Source organism: Labeo rohita, chromosome 14, assembly GCF_022985175.1.
Source record: "Labeo rohita strain BAU-BD-2019 chromosome 14, IGBB_LRoh.1.0, whole genome shotgun sequence".
Lineage (NCBI taxonomy): Eukaryota > Metazoa > Chordata > Actinopteri > Cypriniformes > Cyprinidae > Labeo > Labeo rohita.
In genome coordinates this window covers 30361193-30377351 of record NC_066882.1, presented here as the reverse complement: position 1 = coordinate 30377351, position 16159 = coordinate 30361193, and the positions used below count along the sequence as shown (strand labels likewise).

The 16159-nt window shown below is 35.1% G+C and overlaps 1 protein-coding gene across 3 annotated transcripts in view; it reads left to right on the top strand.

The window, feature by feature from the left end:
• nlgn3a (neuroligin 3a) overlaps nucleotides 1-16159 on the top strand; it is a 191817-nt gene that overhangs the window by 45614 nt on the left and 130044 nt on the right. Inside the window, exons 3-4 of one of the 3 annotated variants that reach the window (XM_051127618.1) lie at nucleotides 417-476; nucleotides 13655-13714. The exons of 1 other annotated variant lie outside the window; for it this stretch is intronic. In XM_051127618.1, coding sequence (XP_050983575.1) covers nucleotides 417-476; nucleotides 13655-13714 — 120 coding nt within the window. Of the gene's footprint in view, nucleotides 1-416; nucleotides 526-13654; nucleotides 13715-16159 lie in introns of all 3 variants that reach the window. One more of the 3 variants, XM_051127620.1, reaches the window with a different exon arrangement.

Sequence of the window (16159 nt, the reverse complement as noted above, 5' to 3'; positions counted from 1 at the left end):
AACTCATAAAACCAAAATGGACTTAAAGGTTGTAAAGCACACTTAAAGCAATTCTCTGCATATGTTCTCAAAGCACATTTGGTGCATCGTGCAACAGAGCCATGCATTTCCCATGCAAAACCTGGAGTGATGCAGCGGTGCAGGGGTTGCGATAAGGAAGAGTTTATTTTTGTGCTTGTAAAGGGTCTTATATAGCAGTGCATGTGAAACTAGGCTTCTTGTGTTCCAGGGTGCAGCAAATCAATTCCACCTTTTTGGAATATTTTCTGCCCAAAAGACAAAGCACCCCAGTGAACGTTCTGGACAGGTTCTCTTTGTTGTTCTTGTGGGGAGGGGGAGTGACGTTGTTGCATGTTCTCCTCAAACGTTTCTTCCAGAGCCTTCTGTTATTTTGTAGTCTTTTATTCATTTTACAGTCAAAAGAATATCCAAGGAATGTGCCAGAAAACCCAACAAGAAAATATGTAGAAAAGGAGGTATGTAACAAGCCAACATTGGAGCGATATACAGAGAAGAGAGCGACTGGTACGTCCTCTCTCGTACCCACGGGATATCTCCTTCAACTACAGAGTGTTGTGCACAGAGCAATGTTAAAAATGTCTGTATATTTCTTTCAACGTAGGGATTTTTTTTAATCTATTTATTTTTTGTGTGTGTGAATATGTGCAATTTTAAATTGATATATAGTGTGTATGTAGACAGTGTCCTGTTTTCACACGTTCAACCCTGTTACATTCAAGAACTGACACAAGCTGAAGATAAGTGCAAAAAAAATCACTGATCACTAGCACATGTGCTTGCACCATGTCAAACAATTGACCACGGAGAGTTTATGCTATTATATTTAATGGGAAGAAGCATAGCAGAACAGGGTTGAACAGAAAGTTCAGGTGAAAAAAAAAAACAAAAATCAGCATTTAAACAGAAAAATATATATACGAAAGATAATAAAAGCCCAAATTATTAATTATTATTATTATTATTATTATTATTATTATTATATGACACATACAGCACAAAATGTATATGTAATGTTTATGGACATGAAATTTGGCTGATGAATGGACACACATTTAGTGCTTTTTCCTTTTTTTTTTTTCCATTACACACATTGTTAAGACTTACAGAGTTAAGTTAAGTCTCCTAAATAATCAATTATGACATATTACTGTTAATTATATCATTTGCAGTAAGTCATTGGGATACACACAGCACACAGTGATACCATTTCCTGACAATGACCTATATATACATGATATACACAATGCTAAACTCCTGTTTTAATTGACAGCACATCCAATTTATTTAGCGTTGTGTCACTGATGTCATAACACAAACCATCATAACAGTAAGATATGAGTCACTGATATCATACAGCTTGATATGTGTCAGAACATGTGATATCTTATGACACAATTGATCGTAAGTGTTCCTGCAGTCACAATATGGAGTCTGTCATTACAGAAACCTCTGCACCAATGTCAAAATCAGTGCATTGTTATAAAAAGCAACAGCCATAATGATAGTTACAACAAATGTAACGTGTTTCGACTAGCAAACATACACCTCACAGATGATACGGACTAGAAGCAACACAATTCCAATTAGGATTCCATCAAGTCTTTAAACGCTACACTGAAACTTTATTATTATTCGGGATAAAAAGAATGCAGTGACAGCAAAAGGTTAATTGATTATGGGATTCAGAAAGCTGCTTTGTCAACACATCTCCTATAATTATGCAATAATAATTATAACCTTAAAAATACCAATAATAAACATATTGTGAATTCAGTGGCTGAGTAAGTACTTTAACACAGTAAACAGTATTAATAATGACATCAGCTTAATCTTATGATACATTCTTGTTGGAATTTATTGAATTGCATTGAATTTAATTAAACAAAACAAAACAAAACAAAACAAAAAACAATCTGAGTTTAACACAAGTTGTATAGGCAGCATCTGTGACTTGCTGTCAATAACCGCAAAATAATTTAGACTCACTCATCCGTTTAAAACCTTTTTTTTTGTTTTTTTTACAAGAAATATCATGCTAACATATATAGAAATCAATTAACAGCAGAAGTCTAGTAGAAGAAGGTTTGGTAAGTGAATTTAATCAAATTAGTTTCATGTTAGCATAGTGTATAATGTTTAGGTTTCGTGGATGCACCTTTGAAACAGTGTGTCTGTGTAACATATCACCAGCACAGTCACTTTCCCATATATACCTCCATCATAAGTATATGTATTTGCTTTTGTGACCTGATAGATAGGTCTAAATTATTGTCACAGATGCTGTCTTGCTTGGCACCAGTACATTCCTTAATGTTAACATTTTATGGAGATTCATTTACATTACACGATGTTTATTAAAGCACACTATAAGTGGAACAACGCAACCTTCTCTAACCACTCAATTTGCATTTTTAAAGAAAACAAATTAGGTTTATACTGTCTAATTGTTTTTATTATATATTTAATAAATTTGTGAGATGTTCCTCACAAACTGATTGCTCAATAGGACCTAAAACTAATGAATAATGGGTAGTTGGAAAGAAAAAAAAAGTTGTTATTATGACAGCAAAATAATGTTTTCTGGCAGTAATTTGTGCATTAGTATTTAACAGACCTAATTTGATCTATTTTCAAGAACAATGGATTTTAAGAAGTGAATATGAAATAATGTTACTCTGAAATTAAAAACACCATGTTGAAAACATAATGTCAAAACCTTTACGGTGCACAGTAATTGTTTGTTTTAGCATTTTCAGTTACTAATTGTTGTAGAAATTTAAGCATTTTTCACAAGTTACAAAAATAAAGCAAGCAGTATTTCCTTATGAAACAAACAAACTGATGTAGAAATGGATATATTAAATATATCCATATGTTGGAAACTTTTCAGTATACTTCAAAATATGCATTGATGACTCATGGATATATATATATATATATATATATATATATGAAATGAGAAACATTTTTACATGTAAAAGCTTTATTGAAACACTTTATCTAGCTTTATTTTCAACTTCAAATATTCTAATATATGAACATAATATATTATTCTGTATATTTTCAATTTAATATACTGATTGTTGATATATGAGGAAATATATTTTCTTTGTGTAAGGTTCAGCTGGTCATGTGATATCAATATGGCTCCCCCATAGGGTGATCTGCTCAATATAATGTGAAACAACATACATAGAGTCTTCGTCTTCGTTTTAAACAAAATGTTCAATCTGTAAGTATGAACACTGTGCTTTGTGCTTACAAAAAAAAACAGCAAAATAACATGCAATATCTGTCACATTTGTAGAAGGGGTGTCTGAAAAATAATGGCATTGTGTTCTGCATCAGATTACGGCAGCATGTTGCCTGGAAATCTTCTCGAATCAGAGAATGGAGACAGGCAGCACAAAACACGCTACCGTCGCAGTCTCCCGTGATCTTGTTATGAGAAAAGTAAATAACAGCTAAGCATCAAAACCAATGTCTTTACACAGCAGCAGCTGCTGCTGAACTATTAACAACAGTGTTCAGGGGGAAACTACAGTTTGGAACAAATTTGCAGTGAGTTTGCGCTGTCGGTTAAATGATCTATGTGGTGTGAGGGAAAGTCTTAAGGGAGCAACCCCTCCCCAGAGGAGCCGTCTGTCTGTATATGGGTCAGGAACAAGAGGAGCTAGCATTTACGCTACCTTATTTATTTGCTTTAGTAGATGCTTAGAATATGCTGAATCTACAGATATTATTGCTGATGGCTTAAATTAACATTAAACAAACCCGTTGAAGGCTATTTTTGTTTTCAGTAAAATGATAGGCTTCGTTAAATGGTGGTTTTACGAGAGTTTCTATTTTCTGTTTCAACACTTAAGCCTCTAGACATTTATAACTGTAATGAACTGTTTGCATTTTCACAAGGCTATGCCTTGATTATCTTAATAGCACGTAACATATTAACATAACAGCGGATGAAGTTTTGAACTTGGAAAACACAAACATAAAACATTTGCATTAGAAAGCACGATTCTGAACTCCAAAATTAGGGTTTTAGTTTTTAGAGTGCAATCTTTTTGATCACACCAAAAATAAATAAATAAATAAATAAATAAATAATAACCTATTAGTCTCAGCGTGCAGCAACATGAAATCTTATGTAAATTCCGGCAAATTTGCATAACATAAAATCATCAGTAAGGGTTGCCAGGCAACAGTACGCTTGTGCTCTAAGAGCCTGTTGATGGTCTATCCACTCTGTCGAGCTGTTTCAATCCAATTTGCCCTAGGGATTTACAAAAGAAAATTTTATCAAGACATTATGTTAGGTAGAAAACCTGAAAATGTGACACAGAATGGAGGTACTTTCAGGCTGAATGACACACACACACCTGTATGAAAGGTGTTACAGTGAGTGAACACATTAAAGTTCATGTAATCGTTCTTCTGAAGAACATTAGCACGCACACTTCGGTCCATTACCAGAAGGCTGATTTGGTGAGAGCTTTTGCGGGATGCAAACAGGCAATAGTAAATAATAATCTTAGTTCCTCATTTGCCTTAAAAAATCTTATTTCTAATCCCATAAAACTGATCCATTGACATATCATGAAATTGCCTTTTCACTGCTTTTTTTGTTGTTGTTGTTGTTGTTGTTGTTGTTTTTGTTTGTTTTTTTTGCTTTGACATGACAAGTTTACAGACTACTTTTGCAGCCTAATTTGATTTTAGTATACTGCGCTGTCAGACATTTGGATGCAACTGTGTTGTTATTCACAAAAAAAACATGAACATCCATTTACTTCTATGATGTTATGGAAATATTTCCAAGTGAAACAGCATTGTCCATGAGGAAAATTGTGAGACTGGATCTTTTTTTTTTTGGTCTTAGGTTTTTTATTTGTTTTTTTATTTTTATTTTTTTGTTTAGGCGGGGGGAAGAAGAGGTGTCAATAAGTATGTCGATGACTGTCAATGCTAAATGTCAATAAGAAAATTAAAATATATGGATAATTGGTAACAATAATTAAACATTAAATTGGCTTATCAACTTTCAAAAGGAGACTGTGCAGCCAGTCAAAACCATCAAATGGTGTATTGTCACAAATTCATCTATTACTTGGTAGTAGGAGTATTATTGGTAGTATTAACTGAATAATATCTTTCCTTATTTAACCAAGGATATTTTTGTTTACTTTTAATAATAAACTGTTACAGTGTTGTGTTGTATCATGACTTGGTGCCCAAAGTAAAACTCAAAATTAAATATCATGAACTTACAATGAACGTTTGTATTGCTAATTTCATAGTTAATTAAAGTTTATTAATAATAAATTAACACACAAAAAATAATAAGAATAATAATATATAATATACTTATAATAAGATGTTCTTCAGAGAAATCCTTTAGGTCCCACAGATTCTATGTTTTTTCTGTGTTGTTGTGTGTTTGGGCCCTTTCTGGCAGTGGCTGTGTGGTTTTGGGGTCCGTCTTTTCACGCTGAGAACTCATGTGTGGCTGTTGCAGAGGGTTCGGGCTCTTACTGGTGCTCAGGGAGGCACAGTGCATTGAGAGCCGGGGGCTGAAAACTTTTTAATGGGAAGATCAAGGTAAATTTTTGTCTTCTGGGGGAAAAAGTATATTCTGTAGCTTCTAAAGGGCAGTACTAAATGAAAAAAATATGATATTTAGGCAAAATAAGAAAAATGTTCATATCTTTATTTTGTTTGAGAGTTTTCTTTTTAAGTCTGGCCTATAATAACAAGCCTATATAATAAATACATTAGAGTACCAAATTAATATTAATTCTATACTTGGTCATTAAAGTTATCATTATTTATTTACAGGATTTTACATTTGTACATTACATATTTTATGTGGGAGAGACAATATTTAGCTGAACTTTAGCTTCTTAATTGTAGCTTTGATTGAGCTCAAACAATAATTGGTGGACCTCCTGCAGTATCGCCGCAGATTCCCGAGGGTTACAGACCCCCCGTGTTAACTAATGCTAATTTATACAACTTGAAATGTTAAAATGTATTAGCACAAATAGAAATTAACATTAACCAAGATTAATGGCTTTAAAAGTGTTCTTTTTTTTCATGTTAACTATTGCAGTAACTAATGTTAATGTATAGGATCTTTTTAAAGCATTTTCACAAGACCAATTTCAAACCAAACTACATATTTTCAATTTTTTGTGTTCCATACATACTGAGTGCTGAATGTTTTATATTTATTCCATGTATATGATTCTAACAGGAGGCACTTCTAATGAATTTTGTAGGCTAAACTTCAATGCATCCAGTTTTTATCTGTTTATATATTCAGTTTAAGAATTCCCTGGGATGAATCATGCTGTTAATAGAACATTTAATGCCTAAAGGGTGTTTTTAAAGATTGCATTAATACCCTTCCCCAAGTACAGGATCAATTATGTTTATTTGCTTCTATTAACATAATTTTCTGATGTTGGCTACACATTTCCTATGAAACACGCATGCATGATGAAATCTCTCAGGGAGCTTTTTCTGTCATGTTTCAAATGGGCTTTGACAAATCACTTATAAAGAGAAATGATTCCTGCTATAATTTTGACTTTGGTGCTCTTAAATTGTTTGAGAGAAGGGAATTTGGTGGGATCAAACCAGAGAGCCTATTTACATAGAGTAGCAGTTTTTTTTTTTTTTTTTTTTTTTTTTTTTTTCCCATGAGAAATACAAATTCACAATGAATGGGACAAGCCATCATATTCCAGCAGTCTGCCAACGTGATGGAAACTGCTAAGTGTTGGAATCTGAACTAGGCTCTGACTGAGCAATGACAGACAATAAAATGGCATGGAAATCGCTTTTGGATAGCTCAACTTTATCGAGGTTTGAAATGTGTGCGTATGTACCCTCAGGCTAAGTTGCATGGCAAACAGCAATGGCATAAATGGAGAAAGGGGTGGGCGGAAGTTAAGGAAGAAAGGCACAAGGGAAGCGGATGTCCCCTCTGCTTGATATGGAACAGCTCTTTTAAATGTGTGGCAGCCCATAGGCCTGGCGTGAGCGGAGTCTTGCCAGTGGCACTTCATTCAGTCCGACTTGAAATGCAAGACACAGCTTATCCAGGAAGTTTTTGTTTGGATCCCACACTGCTCACTGGCCCAGTATATCTGCCCGTTCAGAGCGCAGTGTCTTCCAAATGCTCTTTGTTGTTAGTCCCTCTATAAAGGGCCAGTTATTCTTCCAAGGTCGGGCTGTAGCTGTTTTTGTGATCTATACGTCGCTGGTTCATTTCATCCTTAGAGGTGCGGCGAAAACAGAAGGTAAACAGAATGTATGTCTTCGATAGAAACAGCCGAGGATTTCAGTGAAATATTTCAGCCATCTTAATGTAATCATCGGTTTCCGACCACGGTTCTTTTTCATATGCGTTCTTCGCAGTCACTCTCGGTTATTGCCGTAGCGGTTAACGCCAAGGACAGCTCATAATGCGCTCCTCTATTTATCCAGCACTTGTAATAAAAACAAAAGGCCTGTGATATAAAAGTCTCTGGGCTGCTAAAGTCCTGGTGTAAATTTTTGGCTGTCCTTTCTCTAGGATTATAGTCTCCCTAACCTTTAAAGTCGACAAGTCGAAATTGGCCCTCTTTGCTTTCTTAATACATGTTCCTGGTTTGATTGTACACAATTCATTAATCTACGACAGTCTTCTGAAACAGAATTCCTTTCTACTGACATTACCTAGGCCACATGTGGGGAAAATCATTTGGACCAAACTGCTATTTGAGCATTGTTTTAGGCTATTGTAAATGATGTAGTCTTTCTAAAAAGATGAGTTAATGGCAATAATAGCAAATAAAAACCCTTTCTCAGTCTCAAAGTAGCTGATAGTGCTGCATATCGTTATTTGGACCACTTTCCCCGTTGAAAAAAACAGCATATGCTGGTTAGGTAGGTTTTAGCTGGTCTTTAGCTGATTTATGCTGGTCCTTTGCTGGTATATGCTGGCTCTTTGCTGGTCCTTAGCTGGTTTAAGCTGGTCCTGGACCAGCATAAACCAGCTAAAACCAGCATCCCAGCATCAAAACCTACCTAACCAGCATATGATGTTTTTTTCAACAGGGTTGATAATAAATTATTGCAATTATTTGGTTATGTTTAGGTTTAGCTCTTCCAATCTGACTTCATAATAAATATAATATGTGCTGTTGGTGGTTATGTTTAGGGATAGGGATAGGATTAAGAGGTATAAAATACACCTAGAAAAGAAAATGTAACTACAGTATAACAAAAATAGATGAATCCCACACACTGCTATAAGTTGCAGATCATATTTTAGTGATAGGGGTGTAACGGTACACAGATGGCACAGTTCGGTACATACCTCGGTTCGAGGGTCACTGTTCGATATGATTTCGGTACAACAGAAAAAAAAAAAAAAAAAAAAAAAAAAGCAAATCTACTATGCTAGGTTTCTTTTCATTTATTTTAAACAGACAGTAGTACAAATTACATTTTTTTCTACCTACATGTGAAAATACTAAATATTATATCAAATTAATGTCATATATAGGCTATAAAATCTGCAGTACATATGAAGAGTTTGGTTCCAAAACGCTATAAATCCATTTTGATTCATTTGATTAAAAATGTGTTTTCTTTACCAAGAAAGTGACAAGATGAAAATCCATATTTTCTGTTTCAAACTTTCACATAGCATCTTTATGTTATAATAACATAAAAAATTCAAATCCAGATTTAGATTTTCAAAGATTTATTATAAAAACTGATTTTATTTCTCTCCCCAAAATGCAATAAATCCATCAGGGCTTTACGCTTACTTTTCTTTTTCTTTTAACTTCAAAAAGCACCTTTTAATCAATAATCAAATAATCTGATCAAAAGTTATCCTTCCCATTACGAGGTGATATTTGACTCCTTAAAGTGAATTAGATGGGATTTTGTTTTTACCATTGTAATGGCATTTTTTAACACTTTTTTATATATATATATATTTTATAGGCTTTTTTAAATTTCTAATTAAAGCAACAGAATAAGAATAAGTTACCAATCAAATGAAATCAGTATTAACAAAATTTAGAGGTGGCACAGAAGAACAGAGGTGGCACAGAGGTGGCACAGAAGAACACAAAAGTGGCTTGTAGGTGTATTTGCATATGTTTAATGAAAAGCACGTTCATTCATAAAGGAAACACAGCTGTGTTTGAATAGAGATGCACAGTAGCTCAGTTGTGACTTTGTTTCAATGAAATAGAGCAAAATCAGACAATAGTGTTATAGTCAGACAATGTTAGTCACTTAATATTAACTTCTTGGTAATTTAACTGTTGTATTAAATCAGTATCTTATTTACAAACTCCCTTAAAAATCGTTAAAAGCTGTCACTCATCTTAGTTCATCGCGATCTCACAAAGTTCCATTATAATCAACGAAGCTCTCTACACTGCACAATGAATTATTTACACTCTCTCTACACTTTGTATATTAAAGGATTTGCCAGATATGTCTGTGATACATTACTCAATGTTGAAAACTAGGATATGTATTCAAAGCATCGCCTTTACTGTTTACAATGTGTGAAATGGTGCGCTGTGATTGGCTGAGCGGATGTATCGCATTTTGCAGAGAAGTGAAACTGGCGTTTGTCACAGTTTGTAAAAATAGGGAGAAAACATGACAGAATAACACGGCAGATATCGCATTTTGTGTAAAATTAAAAGCTGCCTTTTCAATACCGACCAGATACAATACTGATTTTGGCAGGAACTCAATTTTGTAAAAAAAAAAAAAAAAAAAAAAGGTGTTTATCGCGTTTTGGAACCAGACTCTTCATACATACATACAAGGAATAAATACTTGAAATATATTTAATTTAGTTAACTGATAGACAAGGGAAATAAACTGTGCGACACGTAACGTAGCCTATATTTGCTAAGTTTCAGTTTAGTTTTGTGACAGAAAGGAATCTCAAATGGCAGAACGCAACATCCTATTTGTTTTTTGTTTAAGTTGATTTTGCTGATATGAGGAAAGTTGAAGTAATTGCGCCGGCGCACACAAACACAAAACATGTCAGTTCCAGGCTTCTAGCATTGCTAACTTGACAGCGCAGTTGGTCTTTTATCAAAATAAAACACAGTGAACCAAACATCAGCGCGCCCGCCTCACTGTGTCACCGTTAGAACGTGACTGAACTACAAAGTCTAGAATTTACATAATAAATAATAGTTTAGCATTTGGATGCATCGCAAATATGATAATATTATGAAATATTTGGATTTGTGCCGAATGAGAGAGGTAGGAAGAGCACAAAGCTCCATTTTGCAGACAGTTGAGTACACAAGCCTTTAAAATAATGTTATACTCCTTTGCCAGTGAGAGACACGTTCAGAATCAACACATGATCACTGTCGAGTGTGCAACTCCTGGCATTCGCTGTTCTTTTGCCGGCGGTTATCAAACAAAGTTGCATTACTAGAGGCGCCCCCTTCTGGATTGAGGGTGAATTGCCTTCGTTTTCATTGTAAGGCCTCATGCACCGAACCGAGATGCCCGTACCGTGACGGTTCGGTACGAATATATGTATCCTTACACTTGCATGACTGAAATGTCGTGTCAAAACATGGTTTGCAAGCTGTCATATTTTCATCTATTTTCATCTTATTAGTCGATTTGCTTCTATTTATACTTACAGTATGCACCTGCTTATAAGATTAACAAGAAGCTGTAAATATATAACTAAAATTATAACAAAAAATTATAACTACTTTAATTTCATAAATATTTAACATTTCTACACGTAATACTGCTTAAGTTTTAGATTCGGTCAGTACATCCTTATTGTACATTTCAGAATCTACCCAAATGTCCAAAAAATATGTTTTGTACTGTAAATGTTACATATGAATGGCTACATATCAACAGAGAGACCAGTTGTTGACGAATGGTTAGGTTTAGGGGTCATGAACACAGATGGCAGCAAACAGGTTTTGTAGTCACAGGCCAGCTGAGCAACTGCCATTGAGATGAATGGGAATGCTAACGGACAGCTTTCTACAGGTATTATTCAGATTAATTAATTCATACGACCTGGTCTGTTCTGGTAGAGAATGCCAGTTTTCACCAGCCTGTCAATTCCCGACTGATAAAATAAGTTCCCACTCTGCATTTTAATCATGTTGCACTTGGAAATACCTCACATTATAGAAGTAAAATGGGTTTTCAGTCAATCTTTCACCTAGGATTGATACTGAAATCTGTATACGTCACTCTGAAATTCGTTTACAGATGTAACACAAGATAAAATGCTATGACAAACGCTGAGGAATGAGAGAGGATGCGAAACAGAGAAGACGAGGAAGACCACAGGAGGATTTGAGACAGACAGTAAAGTGAATACCATCCTGAATTGTTAGAAGTCAACATTTCGCCAATAGGTCCCTTGCCACATTGTGACCTTTCCGATATGTAAATCTGGGCTCAATCCATTGTCACTTTGACCCTCTTCTCCTGCTCTTCAGAATGGGATGCACTTTACATTCAGTGAGCTCTTTACGCTGACGCATAGGTCACAGAGGCTGTATTAGCTCACTGTAAAAACACTAGTGCGTGGAGACAGTGGACCAGATGGACTGCCGTCCTCTGAGGCTTATATTATATAAAGTGCTATAGAGCTGGGAATCTTATTCAGAATTGGTTCAGTTTTAAACAAATGATTTTCATTTGGTGAAAATCATTTCTTGAACATTTGGGATTTCATGCACAAATACAGATAAAACTCTGTACTGCAAGGGTGGTAAATGCAATGCAATGTCAAAACAAATGGAGTAGTGATATTTTAATGAAATGGTTGAAAAGATCCAAAAATTAAAATCATGTTATCTGTTTGAATCAGTCTAGTGACTTAAAACTTAAATCGTTATTTTTATTATGTCCAAGGTTTATGAAATAAGTGTAACTACTAATAAATTCTTTGTATAACCTAAAGGTAAAAAAAAACAAAAAACACACACACACACATTAAAATATGATTTCAAAACATTATTAGTGCATAAATATAAAAAGATGTTTATGGAATTGTTAAGGTACCAGTGTTATTATTATTAAATTCTCCTAAACACTCTTAGGGCTAAATTACTGAAATCAAATGAATGCAGCATTTGACCTACAAATGTAAAATATTAATTGACTGTGCGTAAGAGACGACACCAAATACAGGCTTAATTTGTTGAATTCATCATTCATTGATGTTATCAATGGTTGATGAATCCAAAGGTTTTGCATTTGATTTTAATTATTTCAAAATGTGATTTTCACTGATGCATTTAACATGTGCCATATATTAATGCAGAAGCATTTGGACTGCAAATACTCTCAATGAAAAACAGTAGAGTTTATGGGAACACGATGCCATTAAATCCAGATGCACTATAAAGGACATTTGAAGTGACAGAGCTTTCTCGCCTCAGGTATCACAGCTGCCACCTCTCTGAAACAATGCCTTACTTCAACTTAACCTAACAGTGTGATGCCACACACCTAGTGGACTACAATGCACATATAAAACAGGTTGTAGCATTGAAGCTTTGCATTTCTTAAAAGAACAAAAGAGAAAAACATGCATTTTATGATTAACATTTAAGAGTTTCGTAAAAATCACTTTAAAAGATTGACCTAGCTACTCTGATCCTTTCCCAAGTGATTTAAGACATGAATTAGTGGGTGATAATAATTTTACCAAGTAAGGCAAGTTCTTGGAACAGCATTCCAATTGACCTAACAGATTTTAGGGTTAGGGGTTACGGGAATGGCCATGTTTGACATAAATGCTGTCCAGAACCAACAAAACATGTTGGTCAAAGCGTGTGCTGATTCTCCAACTGTATCTGTACAAACACTGTTAATGACATTGGTGATGTGATGTAATTAGCTGCATCTGTGTTGTGGTGGTAGAGGAACTGTAGCATTCATCTGAAATGAACACTAATGTTGAAATGATTGCTCTTTGAACAGCAGAGTCACATCTATATTCAGACATTTTAAAATAGAAAGGCTGATAATGAAGTTTTCTCTATCATTACAAATTGTAGCTTGTCTTGTTAATGCTTTTTTATTTATCAATAGTGTGTTAAGCTCTTGACCCTCTGAAAAGTATGTCATTTATTTTAATGAAACTCTGCAGCACTCACTGTATTGTAGTACTACTTTGTTTGAAAAAAAAAAATCTGTATGTATTTGTAATATAAAGAACAGGCTTAATAAGAGGATCGAACTCAACTGATGATTAATTTAATTATCTGCTATTATGTACACAAAATTATCTGTCATGTTTTAGCCATTTAATCAAACGGCAGCTAAATTCTAACCTCTTATTAGGTTGTGTTCTAATCGATGCACATTATGTGAACTTGATTATGTATACATGAACAATCATGTTATACATTTAAGTGATTTTTTGTTATCGGCCAGTTTCATGTAAGGTAATACTGTCTAATATTAATCACATGTATAGCTAAATACATGTATAGCTTTTTTTTTTTTTTTTTTTTTTTTAAGTCTATTTCTTGTCTTGGTGATCATACTATTTTGAATTCTCCTGTGCTTCTCTGTATTTTTCCTGCTTTACTAACAGGAACCCATTCCAAAAAACAGGGCGAGGATTTATCCGATAACGACGGTGATGAAGATGAAGGTATTCACTTTGGTGACGAAAGACAATTGCATGTCTTGGATTATTTTATTTTATTATTTTTTCTCTCTCTATACTTAGAATGCAGCCCTCCCTTGTGCATCTTTTTTTCCCCCTTTCCTCTCATAGTCTAAAGAGTCATCTAAGTCCCTTGTATGGCTGTGGAGGATGACTGTGTCTCGAATACTTCAATACTTACTGTAGCATGTCAGGGAGATTTTTAAGACCGAGAGTAAATTGCGTAGGTGCATCGTGGCTTTGTATGTTTTCTCCTTCATCTGCTTTATGTGGTATATCCAGAATTGTTTTAATTAGCGCAGTGGTTCTTAACTAATTTTGTTTCACAATCCAACATAGTACCAAAATTATTTATCACAGAAAAAGAAAAAAAAATGTACTTAAATCATATACTGAAATCCATTTATATGACAATGAACAGCATCAAACCCAACAATATGCTATTGATAGTTTTCTGAATGTCCTTGCATTTAATTTGTTTTAATTATCAACACTATCTCATAGCTAATCATTTGTACATGATGCAGTAAACATATGTTATTGCTATACTGAAAGCATCAATGTAATGCATTGTAAGTAAGATTTTTTATTTTATTTTTTTATTATAGTGCCATTTCAATTGATCTTTCAGGATTCCATGATTGTTCCATGATCTAGTATTAAAATGTTGAAATGAATAATTGAATCATTGTCATATACACATTACATATACACATATATATACATATAAATATACTGTTTATACCAGGGATGGGAAACGTTAATCCTGGAGGGCCGCTGTCTTGCAGAGTTTAGCCCCAACCCTAATCAAACACACCTGAACAAGCTAATCAAGGTCTTCAGGATACAGGTAGGTTTTTTTTTTTTTGCAGAGTTGGAGCTAAACTCTGCAGGACAGTGGCCCTCCAGGATCAACGTTTCCCACCCCTGGTTTATACTGTAAAATAGTTATTCCTTCCATAACCATATTTTTATTACACTGAGTAATAGTAAATAGTACGGATTCAAGCTTTATCTAGGCATTTTCACGTCACACGTCTTCAACAATCTGCTAAACACAAATGTCACACAAAGCTTTGACCTCGACATGAGAAGCGTTGCACATAGTATCACAGAAGGCTGATTTTTATCATTTGTTCATTTACACAGAATATGTCATTTGTACATTATGTACATTCTCTGAATGTTATGATATGCCTATGTTTGTGTCATAAAAAAACACTTTATAGTTAGATGCACAGGATCTGTCTCTCTTTCATCTCGTAAGTCAACGGCAGATGAGGTCAAAGGTGAAATTATTTGAACCCTCAGCGCTGTATAGCAGTGCTTGACCTGCATGCAACATAACACAGGCTCTATTGCTGAAGCTTGACACTTCGTTCCATTGAGTCTCATTTAGTCGTGTAATAGCTATATAGAATAGCGTATAGATTAAAAGTAATTAAAATCTTTTTGTTGTGGCTTGGCTCCCTTATATATATTTTACTAACATGTAGGACTAGCACTGTCTGTGTCCAGCAACGTGGAGACGCGTATGAGGCAAGCATGGGATATCACAACACAGTTTTTAAAACAGGCGAATGGATTTAGATGAGGAGAGAGAGGCTGACAAGTTGCGGTAAGAGGATTAGCAATGGAGGAGGAAAAAGCATGCGCGTGAGAGAAGTTGCCAATCAGCAAGAGCATTGTTCAGTTTCAGCATTTATCTTGGGATATTCTGGGCTCAGGGTGGATATCTGGCGAGATTAGAATAGGGAAAGTATTCTTCCCCAGTTACTGCGAAAGGCTTAAACCCCAGAACCTCAAATCCTGTTATTGTTGTTCCTTTATGCTCCTAAACTGACAATAGATTTTATAGGTGAGGGACATGTTCAGTGCTGGAGTTATGGTCTAGTTATACACCCCTACTGAGCCTTTGTTGGTTTAGACCAAGTGCTGCTCTCGGTTCTTGTCTGGCTGGCCACATTTATCGTGTTCAGGTGCTGCAGGTATGATGGCTTTGCATCGCCATTCTACTGTTGTACTTTACAGCGGTGTCCAAGGCTGAAATGGAAAGTGAAGCAACTCAGCGACTCAGTCAGGGGTATTAACAGCAGTGTTAATCGATATGCTTTCTTCAATACCAGCGGAGGCAGAGGCCTTGTAATGCACACGTCTTAGCCCTCCGCATGTAGGGAAGCTTCCCTCGCGAGGATTTGGACTTCCAATCCAAAGCGGTTGCATTACCTTTGCAATTGGCTGGTTCAGACAATCCAGTTTCTGACTTGTGCAAATGTGGTGGCTCTCCATGAAAAATCCAGTAGGCTCCAGCAGTCAAGCAGCATGTCCTTCCAGAGGCTTTTCCGCTTGGTCTGGAGGTTGGATTTATGGCCATAGCAGTCCCAGTGGGATGTGGATTCGGCTTTGGATTGAGATGTAGTCCACCGAGAT